Genomic DNA, 23,254 nt, shown 5'->3' with positions numbered 1-23,254 from the left:
GTCCATCCAGATATGTTTTATTTTCTTACGATTTCCTAATATGTCTAGCCAGTTGTCCATCCAGATATGTTTTATTTTCTTACGATTTCCTAAAATGTCTAGCCAGTTGTCCATCCAGATATGTTTTATTTTCTTACGTTTTCCTAATGTCTAGCCAGTTGTCCATCCAGATATGTTTTATTTTCTTACGATTTCCTAAAATGTCTAGCCAGTTGTCCATCCAGATATGTTTTATTTTCTTACGATTTCCTAATATGTCTAGCCAGTTGTCCATCCAGATATATTTTTATTTTCTTACGATTTCCTAATATGTCTAGCCAGTTGTCCATCCAGATATATTTTTATTTTCTTACGATTTCCTAATATGTCTAGCCAGTTGTCCATCCAGATATGTTTTATTTTCTTACGATTTCCTAATATGTCTAGCCAGTTGTCCATCCAGATATGTTTTATTTTCTTACGATTTCCTAAAATGTCTAGCCAGTTGTCCATCCAGATATGTTTTATTTTCTTACGATTTCCTAATAAGTCTAGCCAGTTGTCCATCCAGATATATTTTTATTTTCTTACGATTTCCTAATATGCCTAGCCAGTTGTCCATCCAATTTAATGCCTTATTTGATATTGTCCACATTTGTTAGCTTTCAAAAAAATATGTATAATCCATGTATCAGTACTTTATTTCTATTACTAGCAATATTTTTTTCTTTCTTTGATTTTTTATTTTAATGTTGTTGTTTTTTTGTAGAAAATAAATAATTATATACACACATTCTGAGTATTCTTTCATTCCATAAAAAGAAATGTTTCATATTTTTTTAATATAATGTAATAATTAAAGATGATTAGTTATATAACCTTAAGATTGAAATTTAGTGATTTCCAAAACTCAGAAATTCAATTCTTGTTTTAATTTCTACAGACAGCAAGTATTACTTGAAATAAGTCTAATATAAGGTTTAAAAAAAGAATTCTTACTTTATATGTTCCTAGTAATATAGTTCATGGTTTATTTGTACTAATATAAAAAAAAAGAAAGAAAAACTTATTTCCGAATATCTCCATTTTATCATTAACTACAAAACATCTCTATTCTCACCACAATGCTCAATTGTGCTTCCAACTTCCACACTTCAAGAGTTGTTTTTTTTCCCTTTTAGCCTAAGTGTAGGCCTACTTCAAAAATGCATTATCTGAAGTGTCTACAGCACAATAGCCTGCTAATTTTTTAACAAAGAAAAGTTTAGTCAAATATCAAACATTCTATTTAAAACGTCAATTTTATCTCTATATATAATATATATAAGGAAGTTTTGAGATAGGCCAATATGAACAGCATGTATGCTCTCCTGACACAGAGATGATTACGCTGGCTCGGACATGTCACTTGCATGCCAGATGGTAGAATCCCATAAGATATCTTATATGCTGAGCTTGTGGAAGGAGTCAGACCCAAGGGCGGCCCAAGACTAACATATAGAGATGTCTGCAAGCGAGACATGAGAGCCACAGGCATCAGCGAAAGTATGTGGGGAAAACATAGCCCAAGTCCGAAGTGCATGAAGACAGACTGTGTGTACTGGGACAACCCTTGCTGAGAAGCGGCCTTAATCAAGAGAAGAGGGGAAAAAAGAAAGCTGCCCTGTCCGCTAACCCTGAATTAGAGGCACACACATGTATGAATTGTGGCAAAGTCTGCCGCTCTAGAATTGGCTTGATTAGCCACACCAGATTCTGACCCGTCTCAAGATTAAACCAAAACCAGTGACTCATCTGGGCGCATCGATATTGCCTTTCGAGACAACAGTAGCCATATACATGTATGTATATAGGTCCGGGCGTACAGTATTTATTTGAATAATCTCCCCTGACCTCGATTTGTTATGGTTTCATTTTAGTAAATTACACCCCTTTTTGTCTTCGAAATAAGAAGTAAAATCTAGATCTATACTAGATGTTTCTAGAGCTAGTTATACATTAATCTAGATTAATCTAATATCTTTAGATAGAGATAGATTCTAGATCTAGATTAGTATGAGTTTAGTCTTAGAAGTCCTGAGGCTGAGTGAGTCAGTCACACTCACAGTCACAGTGTAACACTCGTTTACACTTTACTCAACTTTACTGTTACACACTTTTTTTGACTTTACACAGTCTTGAGACGTTGATCGAGTCTACAGTCCCTAGACAGTCAGTAGTGTCTGTAGTGACTCTAGTCTCTAGAGTCTAGAATAGATTCTAGATCTACTCTTGTCTAGATCTATCTAGAGTCTAGATATTTCATATTAGTCTATACTGTCTTCTACACTGACCACAGTTTGAAAAAATCTCAGTCTGCACTGACTGTAACACTCCTACAGTCTACATAGGACATACTAGTAACTGATTTACTACACTGTGACTAGTGTGACTAGAATTAGTAAGTCAGTACTAATACTACTATCATATATAATATCTATATATTATCTTATTATTAATATTATACAATAATTTGTTACAATACAGATATGTTACTTTAGGCCTACTTCAAAAAAAGAAAATGATTACGTCCTACGTTCTTGCATTTAGTCAGGCATGTTAACCATTGACTTAAATTCTGCCAAGTCACTGGTTTTCCTGGCTGGCTTCATCTAAGGCAACCCATTCCATGCTCTAATAGCACTAGGGAAGAAGGAGTATTTGTACAAATTTGTCCTAGCATATGGAACGAGGAATGTGTCTTTATCTTTGTGTCTCTCTGAGTATTTTATTAGATTTTGTTTTTTGTATTGAAGATTATGGTTCAGTGTTTTATGTATAATTGCTACTTTATTTTAAGTCTCCTCTCATGAAGGCTTTCTAAATTTATTGATTTTACTAAAGGTGTTACTCTAGTCAAATGTGAATATATATTCATTTGTTATGAATCTCACTGCTCTATTTTGTGTCTGTTCCAGTCTTTATGTTTTCTTGAGTTGAGGGGTCCCAAACAGAGGATGCATATTCTATTATTGGCCTAACCAAGGTTAAATAACATTTAGTTTTATGTTCTTGTTTGATTTTTAAAGAAATTTCTTTTTATAAACCCTAATACTTTTTTTTAATTTTTTGATAGTTTCATCAATAGGGGATTCCATGACAGTTTTTCATTTATTATTACACCTAAGTATTTTGGGTTTTTAGTCTGTGTTACTGGTTTACCATGAATAAGATAAGTAGAATTTATTTGTTTTAGTTTTTTTTTGTTACTTTTAATAACTGACATTTTTCAGGGTGTTCGAGTTATTTTTCCCATTTTCAGATCAGGTTGAAACTTTGCACAATTATTTATTGTTGATGACAACACTTGATCAATCAAAAAATTAACCAGTTATTTAATCATTTAGTTGATTTTAATAAATTTTGTTTTATATAGAAATGTACTTTAGAATTTAAGCTAAGGGGCAATAAGTCGTTTGATATAGACTTTTTAAGACTTTAAAACCTTCTATTTTGTGTTTAGCTCAATGGCTACTGTGTCTGCCTTCCATTATGGAGGCTCGAGACCCAGAGTTTGAATTCAGACCATTTTTTTTTCATTGCATTTGAAAAGACAGCACAGAAACCTTCTCCCAGATTCCCCCCTCCCCTTAACTGGTCCACATAAGTGTTTGGACCATACAGCACTGAGCATTCTATAAGCATGAAAGTTGCACTATACAAAAACAATAAAAATATTTCCAAATACACAAATTTATTATTGTTAGTCTAGGTATCTGTTAACAAATGATTGATTCAAAATAATTGAGGCAATTTTACTCAATATAAGCTTCATTTTTAAAAAATATATTTTTTTATTCTTACTTGTTTTTTTTAATTTATATCTTTATATGCTGACAACTTTTCTGCTTATCAAAAACAGTCAGATTTTGTTGATCTAGTTTCTATGAGATGATTTCGACCTCATTTGATTAAATGCAGATGAACTACAAGATAATGCCTCAAAACTGGATGCTGTAGCTAGAGCAGTTGGCATGGAAATTTATCCTGAAAGAAGAAAAATACTAGTTTGTGGTGGAGATAGTACAAGATGTTGCATACAGCTGAATGGCCAAACATTAGAAGTTGACTCAAACATAACAAGAAATAGAGGATCCATTCAAGAGATAAAAACCTCAATTAAGCTTGGCATCTGGTGTCATGAGCAAACTGTGGAAAATCTGGAAGAGTAACATCAGCTTCCAAGTAAAATTAAAACTGTATTCTTTGTTAGTGTATTCCTATATAGTTGTGAAAGTTGGACTTTGCTGGAGTTTTGGGCTTACTTTCTTACTTCTTAATCCTGTGCACTCCCAGGGGAGCATATTGCTGCAACCACACCTCTCCACCGAACTCAGTTCTGAGCAGCTTTCTTCATCTACTCCCATGTCATTTCAGTACCCTCAGCTTCACTGATGACTGAACTCTTCCAGGTTTGCTTGGGTCTGCCCACTTTCCTCTTTCCTTGTGGTTTCCAGTCAAGTGCCTGCCTTGCAACATTGATAGCTGGTTTTCGCAGGGTGTGTCCTATCCAGCTCCATTATTGTTTTGTGATGTCTTGGGCTATGGGCTTTTTGTCGAGTTTTCTCCCACAAATCGACACTGGTTATTTTTGAACTAGGAAGTAATAATTTTCATTTCTGAAGGAACATCGGAAACTTTTAAAACAAAACAATCCAGTCTGTCACACATAATTATCTTCTTTGAAGAATTTATTAGATTTTTAAGATATGACCATGAAGGCAGTCAAAGAATTGAATGCATGTAGATATAGAACTATATTTGTTTCAGTTTTTTTTAATCTGTGTAATATTAAAAAGTCATGAGAAAGACCATTAAAAGATCACTATAATATATCATTAATAAGTATGTATCTATGGGTAGTATTTTTTTTGCAATTATCCTTTTTTCCCCAAGAGTAATTAAGAAGACTCAAAAGTAAAGTAGCAATTATACATAAAACACTGAACTATAATCTTCAAATACAAAAACAAAATTTAATAAAATACTCAGAAAGACACAAAGATAAAGGCACATTCCTCATCCCATATGCCAGGACAAATTTGTACTAATACTCCTTCTTCCCTAGTGCTATTAGAGCATGCAATGGATTGCCTGAGCTAGCCAGGAAAACCAGTGACTTGGCAGAATTTAAGTCATTGGATTATTTGCATGACTGAATGTATGACACGTAGGATGTAATTATCTTCTTTTTTGAAGTAATTCTGTATTATATAAGATAAGATAAGGATAGTTATTGAAATAATAATGTAGTTGTGAGGATATATTTTGAGGCTGTATGTGATGCTATATTTAGTGTGCCAGATGACAACGATGTCTTAATATTACAATGAGATTGTGTTGGTCAGAGAATGCGTTTCTGATGTATACTAATTTTGTATAGATATCTCCTTTTAAACAATAACCAAACACTAAAACAATATCGTGATGCTGGTGATATAAATTTAAACTATAAATTAAAAAAACAACTGAGATCCTTTAACAATAAATACACAGCTTTTATTCTGGAACTAGGAATCACTTGAATAATAAACACTCTGTGCAATACAATTTAGTTAAAACAAATTTACTGTTGTCGTCCAAACTCCCAACTGAATATCTTCATCCTTTAAATACTTTTTAACATCTACGTCATTCTGCATTTGGAAACAACCAATCAACTCTCTTGCCCTCTGAATTTCTCTACCGCTCCTTTTATGGTCTGGAATTAACTTGCGGCCATGACCTTGTGATGCAAACATTCAACCAATGAAAGCATAAATAATTTGTTATTCTAAATGACCTTGCACTGCAGGAATACAATCTCAAAATAGACTTAATGTAACAGCTGCTTTATGTTATGTGACAATAGGACGTTTAGTTTTTTAAATATTTACCTGGCAGAGCAATTTCTTGTTTCAAATTAGTAGTTGACAATTTTATATTAGAATTTTCAGAGGTAAGCCCTATGTATCTATGGCTATCTGTGGGTAGTACTTTTTCTTTTACAAATATCTTTTTTTCCCGAAGAGTAATTAACATTAAATACAAGCCCTTTAATGTTTGTTTTTTATGCTAATTGAAACATGGTTTCTTTATCTCTGTGAGGTGTAAAGATAACACACTTGTTTTGCTTTAACCTACAGTTATCTCTCTTTATCCTTTAAATACACACACAAAATGTAAACTTTGACCTACATTTATCATACAACTATCCTGTAAAGAGGTTAACTAATTGTTCTGTTCGGAAGCTGATTAACATTGGTAACTTCAGAGAGGTTCACTAGTACTTAAAAGAGTTTGTTTGTTTTTTTGAAGTTATTGTGTCACTTTTTCCTTTCCTCATGTGACCAGCCATCAGTATCAAAGATGGACTCTAAGGATGAACTCAAGCAGCCTCTTCTCTCTGGTGAGACTGAAAGCATTGAAAGCTTGACTAACAATAGTATAGCTGGTGTAGTTATCAATTCATCAGGTTAGTAGGCAATGCTTGTGTAACCATTTTTACAAAGCGTATATCAAATCACTCTGTCTGTTTGCCTGCCTGTTTGTCTGTCTGGTCAAAAAAGTTTGTACATGTTATTTTTCCCACACCCAATCTCGGATCAAGTTGAAATTTTATACAATTATTTATTTTACCTGACAACACAAGAATAATTTTTTTTTAAATTAACCAATTAGTTAATTAATTATTAGTAATTAATTATTTTGTTTGATATCTCAAACAAGGGAAAGAATTTGTACTAGACTGAAGTGGTGGTATGAGCTGAATTAGTCCCCTTTATACACCATTGTCTGAGTCTTAGTGAACACAACATGAAAAAAATAAAATAGAACAAAACTGTAGAAACAATAGATAACTATACAATCTTCCATGTTCATAGGCTTTACACTTGCAGGCTTGAGCCATGAGTTCAAATTCAGGTCTTTCCCCATTTTAAAAATATTTTTATAAATGCTTTTTTATTGTTAGTCTAGATTATAAATTTAATTACATGACTGATCCAAGCTAATTGATACAAGTATGCTTAATATAAGCTTTGCTTTTTAAATAAAAGATTATTTTTTGTTATATTCTCTTATTCAAGAGGTGTTCACAACAGATGTTTTCATTATGTTATATATTTTTTTCTTTTTTAATAATAGATATAAACATTTGAGCAGTTCTGATTTACTCTTAAAATATTTTGGAACAATGACAAAAACAGAAGAACGATGGAAATGATGTAGCTAAGTTGGCTATTATAAAATGTACTTTTGGCAAGAAAGTCTGCTAGCTGAAGACACAAATTTTCGTCAATATTGCTGAAACGGCCTCTATAAGTTCATGCCATTGTTGTGTTTAAAATAAAATATTTCCTCCAATATTGAATAGTTTCTGATTATAGGTAGAATAAACATAACACAACAAATGTTAATTTCTCTTTCACAATACAATAAAAATATTTTGTGTTTTGAAAGAGCTTATTTCTCATCTCTATATAATAGTTCATTAGTCAGTATTATTTAATTTGTCCATTTTTTTTAAATTGTATTTCATAATTTTACATTTTATTTTCATTGGCAAATTTGATACAACATGAGAAACATATGGAATAAAAACAATCTTGCACTACTGGTGCATAATGTAACATGTAACACATCAATTTAATTTCTAGTTTGTTCCCTTTACAGATGAAACTATAAAAGTGAAAGCAGAAATAGCTCTTAAAGTAAGTATTTAAATTGAAAATAAATGATTTTCTGTGATAACAATATCTTTTGATTAGATTTATTGTGTGTGTGTGTGTGTTGTTGTTTTTTAAACCTTCGTTTCATTATTTCTATAACTTAATCACAGGCTTCAGTGTTTCTCAACAGACAGTCTTGGCTGGCTTTTTTTAAAATTTATTGCTACGTGTTAAATAAGAATCATTCAGAGTGAACTGTGAACAGATCACATAGATCTCAATAGACATAAAAGATAAGATAATTTTATTGGTCCAAACAAATGGAAATTCAGTTTGACTTCAATTGTGCACCTCAGCATAACTACTATTACAATAAGAAAATAGATGTGAACATGAAATATGGCCTCCTTCAATTGCGAAGCAATTATGGAACATCTCATGGATGGATGATGAGATGAATTCCTGGGCATTAGCTGTGGTCAGAATAATGTCACCCTCTCTACACAGCTGATGTATCCAAAGGAATGGCAAGAGCCAATACAGTTTGGGGTCAGTGGCATTGCAGACTCTGCCAGGATGTAGCACTGAGTGCTTCAAACTGCCTAAGGGTAGCTGGCTTCTGATTTTTCCTCAAAGCCTTTTCCATGAATGGGTATAACTGTAAGGCAATAGAGGTTTGAAATAAGAGTTTGTCATTCTCCTAGGGGAGTAGCCAGCAATGGCTGACGGGCCCGCCTGCCTGAAGCTTACTGGTTTAGGTGCCAGTTACTCACCTTCACCCCTTCTTCTGTTAGTGAAAACAGTTCTGCCGGACTCAATATCTTAGCCACTCATGAAGGCCAGGAGTTTGACTGGTTGTCATGCCATTAGAAAGCATTTTATTGGAGTGCTCTTATCCATTACCACTTCTGGCAATGACAACCTTGTGGAACCAAATACAAAATATACAAAAAAACATTCTTGCAAGACCCTAATAACAGCATAAGATTTCTAATTGTTTTCTAGCTCTTAAGGTAGACAAATAGATCAGGCGGAGTAGGCTAAAATATTAGACACGCACTCCAATGCAGGCTTTAATCTGCTTCAACACATTTGTTCCTATACTTATGTTTACTTATTGTTAGGTCTCCAAATTATCTTTTAAATTACTTACGTTTCTTCAAATGAGAAGATAACTGTACTCTATGTATGCATGTGTTGATCTAGTCCCTCTTGTTAATTAGTGAATTAGAGAATTAAACTTGTCTAACTCATTGGCTTTTAGGCAACCTATTTCATGCTCTAATGGCACTAGGGTAGAAGGAACACTTGTGCACAAATTTTCCATGTGGAACAAAAAAAAATTGCATTTATCTTTGTGTCCTTTTGGGTATTTTTTATAAATTTGGTTTTCATTATTTGAAAGCTATGGTTAGGTGAACTATTGCTACTTTACTTTTTACGTTTTCTGTCCTGAAATGTTTTATTGATTTTAGATGATTTTACTCTAGTCAAATTTCAATATCTATTTGTTAACAATCTCACAGCTCTATTGTAAATTGTGCAATGCACATCAAATTAAATAAATGTATTTATTCCCATGCTACATATTGTTTTTATTGTTAGAATGATTTACAAAGGAAGTTGTTGGAAGGAGGTAGAGGTTGTAATCTAGATGTAAAGTAATAATCTCCTCATTCTTGAGAGTGAAATTTGTTTCATTGTTTCTGACTAGGTCTATAAAAGAAGATGGTACGTTCTACTGATGTTCAGTCTCTATTGTTTCACTCAAAATGCTGTATGGAACACTTGGGGCCCAATATCATCCAGCAGTAAAGAAGCCTTTTCCTGGAGTGATGCCACCATTGCCTGGCTGAACAACTGGGGTCCAGTTGCCTATGTTGTGTGTGGTTTATTTTTTCCTTGGCTGCTTCAGGTTAAAGGTCAGAATTCCTGTTTTTTATTATTTTTTTTTTCATAAAGTGACATTTGCTTTGTTAGCATGTACATAATAATAATGTGTAATCTATAATAATCTATAAAAATGCTTGGTAAGAACCAGTCCCAGACAAGCGTCCGGGTGGAAACTATCGTGAGAGGGGAAGACTAGGCCAAAGGGTAGCAAAACAAAGCTTCGTGGGAGTGCCTAAGAGGTTTGGAGAGTATTCTCATTGCACTGTGCGGGGATGTAAAAGAGCTCCCACAACAATCTCTCAAGGGGCCGTTATATAAATAGCAAACCCCGCATGGTCAGCCTGGTAGATCAAACGGAATATGGCGGAAGCTCCTGCGTCGCAGCCTCTGGCTATTTTTCTAGTCCGCGAGTCCAGAGTGTCCATGTCACTGGAAGTGAACATCAAACTAAAGCCAAGTTTAAATCTGAGTCTCACCCCCCACTAGACAGAAGGGTGTATGCGAGGTGTAGACCGTTCATTCAAAAGGGTGCACTTGTTCGCTTTAGGGTTCCAAGTGTGATGCACAACTCTACACAACAATTTCAAATGGTAAGAACCAGTAAGTATTTGTTGTCTGCTTTTTTTCCCCTTTTTATTCCAATGCCAACAGATTTCAAGAATTATTTTTCTTTAACTGCTGAATAATATATATATTTCATTAACTGCTGAATAATATATATATTTCATTAACTGCTGAATGATTTATATCAAAATGATATATACTGTACAATCACACTTCCTTGCAGGTCTGAGGTGGGCAGTGGTTCCCAGCATGTTTTGTGTTTTTATTGGCACCGTTTGTAGAGTGATCACATCAGATGAAAATTCTGCCACCATGTAAGTTGTCAGATGATTATCTTTGGATATTTATACGCGCCTCTGTTAAAAAACTTTGGCTTTAAGTTTGTTATATTCTTCTTCTTTGTTCTCATTATTATGTTGGAGGGTTCAGATGACTTGACCAGTATCTGAGATGAACAGTGCAGTGGTTTCCAAATCAGGCAGCTCTCCATATAGTTTGTCTTCTATTGGAGTATTATGGGGTCAGTGTCTTGTTCAGGCCTCTTGATAAAGAATGCAGTTTTAAAGATATGGTTGGCATTCTCTCGTGTTACTCCATGCTAATTTTTTCAGCTTCTGAAATATGTGTTTCAGTCTGTTGTGTCCCATTCTGAGGCGAAATATTTGAGGTTGTTCATGTTGTGCTTATAATAGCTTATCCATTTCTCATTTATTCTATTTACAATTCCATCCCATCCCAGTGGCGCTACAGCCCATGGAGGGCTCTGGCCTGCTTTAACACATCCTTCCATTCAGATCTCTCCTGGGCCTTTCGTCTCCACGCCCTAACCCCAAGCTGCTTCAGATCTGCTTCCACGTCATCTATCCATCGCATTCGGGGTCTGCCTTTGAGTCGCCTGCCTTTTGGTTTTACAATTAGTTTCTTCATTTCTTCCAATAGAGTGCAATTTTCAACTGTATCTTTGTTTTCTTTCTCTTGGCAAGTGTGTCAGCCTTCATGTTTCCTTATAGTTTAAAATGTACTGTGTATCCACAGTTTTCTTGCTGTTAACGTTTTTTGAGCTTTAAAATGGCTGTTCTGAACACTCAAGCTTTGTAGGACTGTTTTTGCATTGGTCAGGCTGACAATCTGACTGTTTGGCATACTTAAGTGGTTTACTGGCATGGTAGCTGTTCCCAGGGTGGAAATCCATTGCATTGTTTAACTGATTCCAGAGTTATATTTCCTAGTTGTTGGCCTACTTCTTTTTTAGGTTCAGAAATTCTTGAATAAAATTAGTCCTTTGAGACAGTTTTTAGTGCCAAATTTGTGGATTTTGGTTTTGAGTGGGTGCCTCTCTAAAATTTCCATTTTGGTGGATTGGAAATGGATTTAATTTCTCTTCTCTCATGCAATGAAACTATTGATTTATTTTTTTTATTTTTTAAATATAAAAAAAAAAATAACTATAAAAAAATTATTTGCATTTATTTTGATGTGCTATTCAATGTAAGTAATTTTTTCTTCATAGTTTAATTCACATTGGTCAGTTCCTGAATGGAATTGCTGGACCTGTTGGAATGGGCGGGATGCCCACGCTCTCTGCAATCTGGTTCCCTGCAAATGAAAGGATAACTGCCACAGCCATAGGAACATCTATCAGTGTTTTAGGTTCAGCTCTGCCGTTTGTTTTAGGTAAAGTAAATTACCTCGCTGTACTGAGAATGTTTTAGACACACTATAACTTTGGGATTGTCATGAGAGACTGTTAAAACTCTGATCCACATTTTGGAAGTTTGATTTACATTATACAGTGATGCTTAGAGAGGTCACATGTCTTCTTTCATTTAACAGGCAACCACTTTAGTTTATATAGTGATTTAAATTCTGAAATGTTGTATCTTATACATATAATAACATCAATTGAATATTTGTGACTAATTATGTTTTTACCTTCTCTTGTTGAAAAGGTCCATTCCTTGTAAGTGATGGTCCACCAAACTTGAATGTGACAACGACAGCAGCACCAATGTCTACCTCAGTGTAAGTACAGGTGAATACATTTTGTTTGTAATAGTTAACACATTCATTGGCTACTAGATTGGAGATAGGTGGTCACACAAGGTACATTTCAGTGCTCTCCTTCACTTGTGAAGTGTCTATTGATCTATCCATCCATCCATCCCAGTGGCACTACAGCCCATGGAGGGCCCTTGCGTGCTCTAATACATCTCTCCACTCTAATCTATCCTGGGACTTATGTCGCCATGCCCGGACTTTTAGCTGTTGTAGTTCTTCCTCTAGATCATCAAGCCATCCTACTCTTGATCTGCCTTTGGGATACCTGCCTTTTTGCTGGAGAACAATCTTTGTTCCTCTGTTCACTTATTCTTTTGAGGTTATCTGCCCAATGTGACTTGTTCCTTATTATTTCCGTTCATTACTTATTATATTGACTATTGATCATCTCCTACTAATGACCATAATTTATGGTCAGAACATTGTTGCCCACACTACAGTTTGCCCCCATCCATGCAGCAGATGTAATGGCAGGTTCTGATGCAGTTTTGGATCAGAGGTTTGGGTTCTTTCTTACCTTCTCCTAGGTGGGTAGACAGCCAAGGCTAACAAACACCATTCTTGTTCTGTAAGATTGTTAAGGCTGGAAGAGGTAATGGATATAAGCATGGATATAGAATACTCGCAATAGCATGCGTCGCAAATAGCCTCGGACAACTAGTCCAACTTCTGGCCTTAAAATGTGGCTCAGATATTGGGTCGGGGGAACCATTGTCATTAACAGGAGAAGGGGCAATGATGGGAGAGGGATAGATGTATACTATCCAGAAGAGTCATTGCAAATAAGTTGAACAAAGCTGCTTAACAGGGGTTATATAACTTGCTAGATGCTCGCATTTTTAATAATATTGGTTATAGAGAAATATCTTTGCTTTGCAAATAACTGGCATATTGTAGGGAAACTTTCAATGTAATAGGCTGTTGAATTTACATAAAATAAAAAACTAATAGTCCTATTTTCAGGCTCATCAAAAATTGTCTATTTTATTTACTTTATTTTATTATAGGATATTTATATAATATTTTGTTTTATCCTCAACAAATTTGAACCACCTCAGATCTTCAGCTAGTCATCTGATTCTGAGCACCATGGAGCCAGGGAATGTTACAGGTAAGAGTTAATGCTCTTGACTTCTTGATACTTTTGCTAGAATTCAACATTGTTACTTAACATGCTACAAGTTTACTGCATATAATATTTATAAGTGATAATTGTAGACAACTTTTACTTTTTAATCTTAGTTTTAAATATCTTACTACTAACCTTTAAAAATCAGTTATAATTTTTTTTCTAAATTTTCTAATTTTTCTTTTCACTAAGTTTGAAATATTTAACACTAAGGATACTTTGTTCACCATTGCTGTGCATTCTTTACTGTAAAAAAAAAAGTTAAGATCTAAAAGTAATTTAAGTATTTAAATGGTCTATTAGAAGAGCAAAATTTCATAGTTTTAATATACCAAAAAAATTTACCTCCCAAGATTTTAAGTTGGAAAATAATGTGTTTTTATGAGATCTTTCTATTACTTTCAGCTGCCAGAATTCAAAGAGAAAGAGATGAAATCATGAAGTATATGTACTACTGTAAGTCATTAAGTGATATTAAGACTCATTAAAAGGAAGGGAAAGGTTTGTGGGGGCTAGACTTTTATGCATCATTATGTAAACAATACTCTAAATTATACAGGAAAAACTAAGTTGCTTAGGAAAAACTAAGTTGCTTAGACAAAACTAAGTTGCTTAGACAAAACTAAGTTGCTTAGACAAAACTAAGTTGCTTAGGAAAAACTAAGTTGCTTAGACAAAACTAAGTTGCTTAGGAAAAACTAAGTTGCTTAGACAAAACTAAGTTGCTTAGACAAAACTAAGTTGCTTTAGTTACTTAGAAAAACTACATTCCTGAACTTGTTTTCTCATTAAGTAGATGTATATTCCCAAACATACGAAAATATCTGGGACCACTCACTACATTTTTCTACCATTTTTCTAAAAAAAAGTGACATAGTGGCTGTGTGGTAAAGTGCTTAGCTTCCGAATCTCTGTGAAGACTTGGATTTTCAGTTTTTGGATTTTCAGGACACCTATGAGTCCATCCAACTCCAATGGGGTACCTGCCTTGAGTTCGGCAAAGTAAAGGTGGGTGGTCATTTTGCTGGCCACATGACACTCTACTATCTGTTGGCCATAGAAATAGATGACCTTCATATCATCTGCCCTATAGATTGCGGTATAAAAGGGGGCGCTTTACATTACTTAAAAAAAAAGTTGAAGGGATTTAGCAAAGAACTTGTATATATATTTTGTTTAATTTGACTAGTCTTCACTTTTTTAAAGAAATAAATTTATTACTCTTTTTTAAAATAAGTGTTTCCAAATAATCCAGGGCTATAAATTTTTGTTTACAGCATGTGGCTTTGCTGGACTTATATTTCTCATAATATTGATTTACTTTCCTGCTAAACCACCACACCCTCCCTGTTTGTCTGCATCAGTTGAGAGAGAGAAATACTGGTCAGGCCTGTGGTCACTAAGAAGGTTTGTATGCAATAGGAATGACTTAATATCGAAGATTACTCATTAAGATTACTGGCCACAAAACTTATATCAACTCACTCTGTCTGCCTGCATGCCTGCCTGTCTAGTAAAAACTAACCCTAAACTCTGTTTAATCGTTTCAGCAAAAAATACTTTGTCTTGTTAGCTGTAATCTATGGTGTGTCTTTGGGTGTCATCAACTGTTGGGCCAGTGTACTGAATGTCAATTTGAGCGCTTTCTCATTCACACATGTTGATGAGGTGAGTTTGAGAAGTCAATTTTTCAGTCCTCACATAGGAAGTAATATTTCCAATGGTTCCTTTTCATAAGAGATTTTCTAGCTAAAACCTAAACTAAAACCCACTGTGAATAGACCTTGATTTTAATGATATGACTGTATAGAATCTGGCCCTTGTTGTTTAGAGAGAGAGGGATCCTTAGGGGACTGCAGGCACGACATGGCCTAAATTGCGCCGATGTGCCTCAAATCAAAAATCAAATCACTTAAAACTAAAACCCAAGCTTGTCCCCCAACAGATACCGTAGTAAGAAAATGTGTAGAGGCTGTTAACTCTTTCTCTCCGTAATTATTTTTCCACGTTTCAACTGAATTCTTCATTTTGCTCATTACCATTTCACTACCCTGTTATGATTAAGCTTCAATAACTTTTTCTTTTGTTTTCAGAAAATGTTTTATTTAGTATAGAGTTAAAGGGTAAAACATGCTTTTTTTATAAAACAGAAAGTAAAGTTTATAAAATTAAATATTAATTTAATTTAATAAGGTCAAATCAACGATGGTATCGCCTATTAGGAGTCAAAATATGTATTTGTCCATGTTTGGACACGTGTAAGGAACATTTTAGCTTCATCGCCATGCCTATAGATCAATAATCATATTAGCATCATGGAAGCCTTGTTAACATCCCTTTGAAAAGTTTTGAAGTTCTGGACACTTGCTAATATTTTTTGAAACTGAAAGTCTTTAACCAGCTAGTCAGTTAAATGGTACAGTCTACTGAGATAAACACACTTTTTTCACTGATGCTATCAACACAATTACCAACTCCCTTTTTTTTTTCTTTTCACAAAAATAGTTTTTCAGGATTATCTTTTATTATTATTTAATGTTGATCATTGTTTTTATTATTATTTTTACATTGTTTTTTTTTTTTAAAGAAATGCATTGATCTTTAGCCTATCAGAAGATATTTAAAATACTTTGAACCATATCTCTGCATTAAAAAAAAATTGTTTTACAAATGTTTTTATTCTTCAAGAACATTACCAATTATATTACCAAAATCTCAATAAAGTTATTACTAATAACTCAAAATCTTGCCCTTCTTTTGTCCTCTAGGACCAGGCTGGTTGGATTGGTTTTTACGCAACTTTAGGATCATTTGCTGGTTCTTTGTTGATTGGAAGGTAATAATCATATTAGCTTGTTTAAATTTTATTTATTTTTTGTTTTCTCTTGAAATTTATCTTTCTAAATGCTTTGAATAGGTCAGTTAAGTTTTTTATTGGTATGGTAGTTAATTTCTTCTTCTTATATAATACAGACGTTACTTCAAAAAAGAAGATGATTACGTCCTATGCGTCATGCATTTAGTCATACATATTAACCAATGACCTAAATTCTGCTAGTTCAGGCAACCCATTCCATGCTCTAATAGCACTAGGGAAGAAGGAGCATTTGTAAAAATTTTGTCCTAGCATATGGAATGAGGAATTCCTCATTGTGTGTTTCTAAGTATTTTATTAGATTTTGTTTTTGTATTTGAAGATTATGGTTCAGTGTTTTATGTATAATTGTTGCTTTACTTTTGAGTCTTCTATCCTGAAGGATTTCAAAATTTTAAATTTAAATTTAGTGATTTAACTAAAGGTGTTACTCTAGTCAAATGTGAATATGTGTTTGTTATGAATCTCACTATTTTGTGAGGATGCATATTTCATTATTGGCCTAACCAAGGCTTTACCAAGGTTAAATAACAAGGTTAAATAACATTTTAATATTATGTTCTTATTTGATTTATAGAAATTTCTTTTAATAAACCCTAAGCCTAATGCTTTGTTTGATTTTTTGATAGTTTCATCAATATGGGGATTCCATGACAGTTTTTCATTTATTATAACACCTAAGTATTTTGCGTTTTTAGTCTGTCAGGTGTTACTGGTTTACCATGAAAATGATGAATTATTATTGAATAAGATAAGTGGAATTAATTTGTTTTAGGTTGGGTTTTTTTTTTTGTTACTCTAAATAACTAACTGACATGTTAATTTTTCTGGGTGGAATGACAGGCTCCAATTTTATTCTCATTCTCATTCAAATTCATTCAGTTTGTATTGGGAAAATGAATGTTTGGATTGAAACATTTATGAAATAAAAATATGGAACAGAAAATGACATGAACAAAGTCAAATTTTTCACCTTTGAACTAGACACAACAGAATGAGACAACATATTTTGAAATTTGTCCTTGCGGAGTGTCACCAGAGTATCATTGCTGTGTTCTTTTTAACTGTATTTTCTATTGAGAGGCCCGATTAAGACACTGAAAATACCCCTATATAGAAGATAAAAACTATTTGGAGAGCTGCCTGATTTGGAAACCACTGGACAGTTCATCTCAGATAATGGTCTTGTCATCTGTAACCCAAGATACAAATTTATAGGGCAGATGATGTAAAGAAAGTTCACCTATTTCTATAGCCGACTGTTGATGAGGGTGTCATGTGACCAGTACAATATATTCATCTAGATTATTTTCTCTGTTTCTCTTTTGACTTCCAGGTTTGCCAGTTTGTTTGCTAGACAGATGAAACTGTTCATTCTGGTCATGTTTCTACTCAGTGCTGGATGTTTTACAGTGTTTGCCCTGGTGCTGGTACAGGTGATACCAAGTTCTTACGGTATGTCCACAGGTCAAACACCATGGCTTAAGCTTTCAAGCCCCAAGAAATGAAGGCCTTGAATTATCATAAAAATGTCAGCATTCACTTAAGTAGTTGGGGGCAGGTGTGGAGTGGATTTGTTCCTTTTGTTAGCTGCTTCTGCACTGTGTCTTAGGCAGATAAGTCAAACAGAGATAACACTCAAATAATGAGATCAAATATCACAGGCCTAAGGTTAACAATACAAAGGTACTTGATGATGGTGAACAATGTCAATTAATAAGTTTAGTAATAATGATGGGACGTCCATAAAACTGCCTCTCTCTAAAGCTAACAAAATAATCTGTTTACTTTTCCTTATTCTTTCTAAAATCCTCGTCTTATTTTTAATATTCACATCTCTAAGCAAAACTTTCCCTTTCCTATGAAGCAAATAATTTTTTCGCCCCAATTTCCTAATTGTGCCATAACACTTTCGTAGCCAAAAATTTTAATGGGCTTAAAATATTTTATAAATTGTTAATAAATTGAGGCTATAAATTAGTTTTTTGTACTGTATTTGTTTATTTACCTACTTGTAATACAGTTATGCTAATTTAAAAAGTAAAACTTTTTAATAGACAATCTTGGACAATTTTTTTTTCCTTATCTTTTCTTTTTTATAATGAATCTTGTTTTTGACAGCCATCTTATACATCTCTGTAATTGGAGGAAACACATTGGTCAACTCTGCTGTGCCACTTATCTATGAGCTGGGCTGTGAGCTGGCTTATCCAACTAGTGAGGGTGCAGCCAATGGATTCCTGACCTACTTAAACAATGTCGGTGGCTTGATCTTTCTGGCGGTATTCCTAATTCCTAATGTTGGTGAGTACACTGGATTTTCCATCTCTGCATGTATGTGAATATCTGGGTCATTTAATAAAGGAACATTGTTGTTTGATAGTTTGTTAAAAACAGCATTTTATTTTTAAACTGTTATCACTATGAATATTGTGTTAAGTGTATGTTGATTTCGACTTAGCAAGGACTGCGTAGGAATATGAACTACTGCACTCCTCCTTATTCTTTGGACTCAAAAGACAAGCCTTACTAATTAGACTAAGAAAACATGTATATGAGAAGATTAAAATTTTGAAAATATTTATTTCATTAAATATAACCTGAGATGAAGTTCTTAAATGTTTGAAGGTTCCAGCCTGGTGAAACTTTTATGTTCACACAGAAAGATTTCTCCCATCAATCAGAATTAAAGCAGTAACTCACTTCATTCTTAAGATTCCTCGCTGGTCAAGGACAATCATATTTGCGTCACAATATATCGAGATGTTGAACTTCAGACACATAATATGGATTTAAATGGCTGAAGGCTGCACAGCACCAGGGAATTCCTTCATATTTTTTTAATAACATATTAAATAAAAACAATCGTTTTATTTGTAAAGTAGTGTTTATTGTCATTCTAAATTAAAATTTCATGCTTGTTGAATATGGGCTAGTTGATTATGGCTAAATGGTTAAGCACTTGGCTGTTGAACTAAAGTCTCTAGCTGAATCACGGCAGAATTAGGAATTTATTTTTTAAAACTGTTTTCAAGTTAACCCTAGCACCAAAGTTACCCATTATATCTTAAACTGTAAATGACAAATTTCAAAAGAAAGATTTTCAAACATCTTAGATATTATTTTGTAGGTTTAGTTGGAGCTCTTCAGAAATGGAGAGTTATTTTTTTACTTTTTTCAAAAATAATTAATCAGCACTACGTCTGCCATTCCTCCTGTTTTTTTTGGCAATTAATTTGAAGTTAATGATTCGTAAAGGACTGTTTAAATTTTGTAGACACTCTAATGTTTAATGGGGAATTTTTAATTGATCAATGGCTTTGGGTACAATTGGTCTTTTGAAATGTTATTTGTCAGAGAACTTAAGTGATACTATATTAGGGCCACTAATGTGCAGGAATCACTGATCCTTTTGGTTTTATAAAATATCATTAGGAGTGAAAAAATAAATTGAGAACAACTGTATGAGACCTTGACCTTCACCTCTTTCATTTCATCTCTGCAGGCACTATGTGGATGAACTGGACAGCGATTGGTTCAATTGTTGTTTGCCTCCCTATGATATTAGCCTTGAAGGGCCGGTTCAACAGACTGGAGGTGGATGAAAGTGTCTCAGTACAGAAGTATGTTGAGCAGGCCGTGGATTCACCACCTCCATATGGCATCCAGTCATCTTGATGTTCAGTCCAGTTTAGGCGTCCTAGTTTTTAAGTTGTTCAATGTGGCTGTGAAGTATGTGACTCATTTTCTACATTACATTTTCATTTACTTTTCAAGCATTTTTTTTGTGCATTTTGTTTCCATGTAGTTTTAACTTTTGGCAGAATTTTTTTACTGCTGATTTAAAAATACTTAACATTATTTGATATAACATGTTTTGTATATTCATTTTTGTAATTTAAATGATAATTTTTATTGTCAAATGTTATTTTAACATCTATACTTGTTGTTTTAAAATGCAAATGTACATTCCTTAATACGTTATGTTCTCATCATTGATTGTACATATTTTGAATTGATTAATTATTATTTGGCACATTTATTTTGTGAAATATCATCTTTTTTCACCATTGATAATTTGAGAGATAGATTTGCATCTTTTAAAACTAAACAAAGACAAAACTGCTTCCCATAACTTTCCTGACAAGTTCTTTGCTTGCTGCCAACTTTAGATTTAACTTTAGTACTTCTTGCTGCACTTTGCTGATAGCTAGTTTCTACTTTTTTCACTTACAAAGGTCTGGAATTATTTTTGTGTTTTTTCTTGAGGGAACAAATTTTTTTGGTATTGAATGAACAAGAGACACTTATGGTATTAATTATGTTAAGAGTTAGTTCAGTCACATTGGCATCATGTTTTGTTTTTCAACTGTTTTGATATAGCGAATCTTTCATGCTTATGGCATGCTCAGTGCGTTATGTAAGATCTCATTTGTAGACCAGTGAGGGGAAGGGAATCTGGGAGAAGGTTTCCGCAAACACAGCTCTGCTCAATTTGGGATTCAAACTTGAGTCCCCTTGTTAGGCAGCCAAGCGGGTCTGGCTTCTGATTCACACTTCCTAAGTAATTTTTCTCTAGGCATGAGTTACTTACCTTGACATTTAATTAGATAACCCTGGATGAATAAAAAAAAACTATTTGCTCTCTTAAAGGATAAACAATTTTCCTGAAATAAAACAATGTTCTTCTTCCCTGTAATATTTTCAAAGGAATAAAAAATCTCTTTTTTTTTCCCTTTCTCTCCATCTTTTTTGTCTCCCCTACCTGATATGTCTTTTTCCTCTTCCATTCTTTTGTCTCTTTTATCTTCTTACCATGTGATATGTTTAGATTTAAGGTAATTCTTTACTTCCACTTGCAGTCAATGTGAAAACTAGATTTATATATGTATCAAACTCATACTTAGTGAAAGGAAAATCTGCTGACTCATATGTTTGTATTTCTTCTTTGCGTCACTTTGATTGTTTCACATTTTGATTCTTAATTCTATTCTCTAGCCTTCATGTTAAGTTATTATTCTATCTAATGAAATATCCTTTGGTCCTGAAAAACAAACTTGCGGTCTGAAGTCTGAAATATTCCATAATTTTCCTGTTTCTCTTTTGCTAATCTGGGACCAAACTTGCAATTTCAGTTTTAACTCTTTCTCTCCGTAATTATTTACCACATTCTGGTGGAATCAACGCTGGTATCGTCAGTTAGGAAAGAAAGAGTTAAGGATGACAGAGGAGAAACTGTTAGTGTAAGAAACTCAGCATGGGATCTCTGTTTATTGTTTCAATTTTTCTGCTGATGATAAGTTCCATGACATTTAACATTTGTGCGTTAATGAAATAGGTATCTGAGTGTAGAATGTTTACTACCAGGAAAAGTGAACGGTTCTCTACTTTTTTTGTGGAACATGATAATAAACCAACATATTTGTTTTATAAAGAAAGTGTGGCTATTTAAAAAAAAACAACAACATTTAAACGACATTATGAAACAAATATGACGGCATTCTTGGTTTGAGCCGCAAATAAAAGATTGTTAAACTAAGCTTAAACTAAGCTTAGAAATTGCAGGATTGATGGGAATATTTACCAAAAAGAGAAAGGAAAATGACTCCGATGTAAAGCTAGCTACAATGTTGTTCATATTCTAAGCACAGAAATGAAGCCCAATCTTGCTGATATCTTAAGTAGAGAAATGAAGCCATCTTCTGATGCGGGGAAAAAAAGATACATTTCAAATATTCCATTAATTAATGAAGCACAGGATCTACGGGTTTCAAGTTAATATCGTTTTTTAGGCCTACTTTTTGTTCATGTGGCCCGCGACACGAGTGTCGGAAATAAAAATGGCCCGCGGGTCGAATTAGGTTGGGCATCACTGGTCTAACTTGTGCAGACATTCAATCTTATGGAAATATTTAGTCTTGATATACATGAACTTAAGGTTTGTCTCTTTTAGCCATAATGAATAATCATCATTTGTAACATGTTTTAGTTTTATGTCAATCCAAAGGGAGGTTATTTAGTTGCCATGAAAGTATAGTTCAAACTGAAGTGAAAACATTTTGTTGTTGTTACTGCTTAAAAAGTATTCTGTAAATAATTAATAATGATCATTTTGTTTTATTCATGCCGTTTGTTTTTCAACATTCAGTGTTTCATGGCAGAAAGTTTTGCTACTAAATATAATATATGGTTAGTGCATATTTATAAATCTAGTAAAACAAATTTTTTTAGGGACCAGGTGGCTGTGCAGGGTGAATTGCCTTGGTTTTGTACCAAGAGATCTCGAGTTTAAATCTCTGTGAAGGCTGGGATTTTGAACTGCAGGATTTTTAGGTGGCCACTGAGACACTCCACTCTACGTTGGGGGAGTAAAGGCTGTTGATGTTTGTGCTGGCCACACAAGACTCTCATTAAGTGTTGGCCATTATAATAGATAGCTCTACAAGGGATGCTTTTACTTGACTATAGACATGTCTGGTATAGCCTAAGCAATATGCTCAAGGGCCAACAGCTCTTTTAACTACACAAAATAATTATGCTTTCTGTTGTTGTTTTTTAACTCCCCTTTTGAAGCTTTTTCCGTCCATTTAAAATGTAAATTTTAAATCTAGGGAAAAAAAACATTTTAAAAAAGTTTCAACCTTTTTTTTCCTTTTAATTATCTATGTCGAGGCCCTTGCTCAAATATTTTAAAATGATACGAAAAAATTGTTTGAATTGAAAACAGTTAAACCAAATTATTGTTATTATGTTCTTTTTTTTTCTATGAAATGAGAACCACAATAAATATTTACAATGTTCACTTCACTTTGATGTCTCGCAATTTTAAATTCATACATTACATTAAAGATCATATGGTTGAGCTTGTGGAGTAAAAGTCTTGTCTTTTCACATTCTTTCGTAGCTTGATTGGACAAACTTTCTTTTTACTAGGGAAATGGTATTTTGTAGAAGCTCAGAAATTTAAATTGCTTTACGCCAGGGGCTCGACTGTGGACCCTGCTGGGTATAATTTTTATTTCATCTAAGGGGGGAGTTTTCGAGATTTTATTTGGAAATCTGATAGGA

General features: G+C 33.6%; 1 protein-coding gene across 4 annotated transcripts; it reads left to right on the top strand.

The window, feature by feature from the left end:
* The first annotated feature begins 1,884 nt into the window (after positions 1–1,884).
* LOC106072043 (solute carrier family 49 member 4-like) lies at positions 1,885–23,049 on the top strand. 4 transcript variants are annotated; one of them, XM_056004591.1, is made up of 15 exons: positions 1,885–2,419; positions 6,359–6,472; positions 7,672–7,709; positions 9,382–9,589; positions 10,348–10,438; positions 11,635–11,798; positions 12,074–12,146; positions 13,241–13,293; positions 13,717–13,767; positions 14,589–14,718; positions 14,862–14,979; positions 16,080–16,147; positions 17,523–17,641; positions 18,308–18,490; positions 19,692–23,049. In XM_056004591.1, the coding sequence occupies exons 2-15, from the start codon at positions 6,367–6,369 to the stop codon at positions 19,862–19,864; spliced, it is 1,575 nt and encodes a 524-aa protein (XP_055860566.1). In that variant the 5' UTR covers positions 1,885–2,419; positions 6,359–6,366; the 3' UTR covers positions 19,865–23,049. The 4 variants fall into 4 exon arrangements, with proteins under 4 accessions (XP_055860566.1, XP_055860563.1, XP_055860562.1 ...); XM_056004588.1 differs by having other exon boundaries at positions 1,886–2,419; positions 6,352–6,472; XM_056004587.1 differs by lacking the exon at positions 1,885–2,419 and adding an exon at positions 2,790–4,203 and having other exon boundaries at positions 6,352–6,472.
* The last annotated feature ends 205 nt before the right edge of the window (positions 23,050–23,254 follow it).

Source organism: Biomphalaria glabrata, chromosome 11 (assembly GCF_947242115.1).
Source record: "Biomphalaria glabrata chromosome 11, xgBioGlab47.1, whole genome shotgun sequence".
Classification (NCBI taxonomy): Eukaryota; Metazoa; Mollusca; class Gastropoda; family Planorbidae; genus Biomphalaria; species Biomphalaria glabrata.
Note: the sequence above shows the minus strand (reverse complement) of the source record. Positions and strands in the feature narration are given on the sequence as shown.

What these genes read in the sequence shown, in the direction of transcription:
- LOC106072043 (XM_056004587.1), top strand. Translation starts at nt 4,159, where the DNA reads ATGAGCAAACTGTGGAAAATCTGGAAGAGTAACATCAGCTTCCAA. An exon ending in AAGCAGAAATAGCTCTTAAA is followed by an intron (nt 7,710 to 9,381) that starts GTAAGTATTTAA and finishes GTTTCTGACTAG; the next exon opens with GTCTATAAAAGAAGATGGTA. An exon ending in CATGAAGTATATGTACTACT is followed by an intron (nt 13,768 to 14,588) that starts GTAAGTCATTAA and finishes TTTTGTTTACAG; the next exon opens with CATGTGGCTTTGCTGGACTT.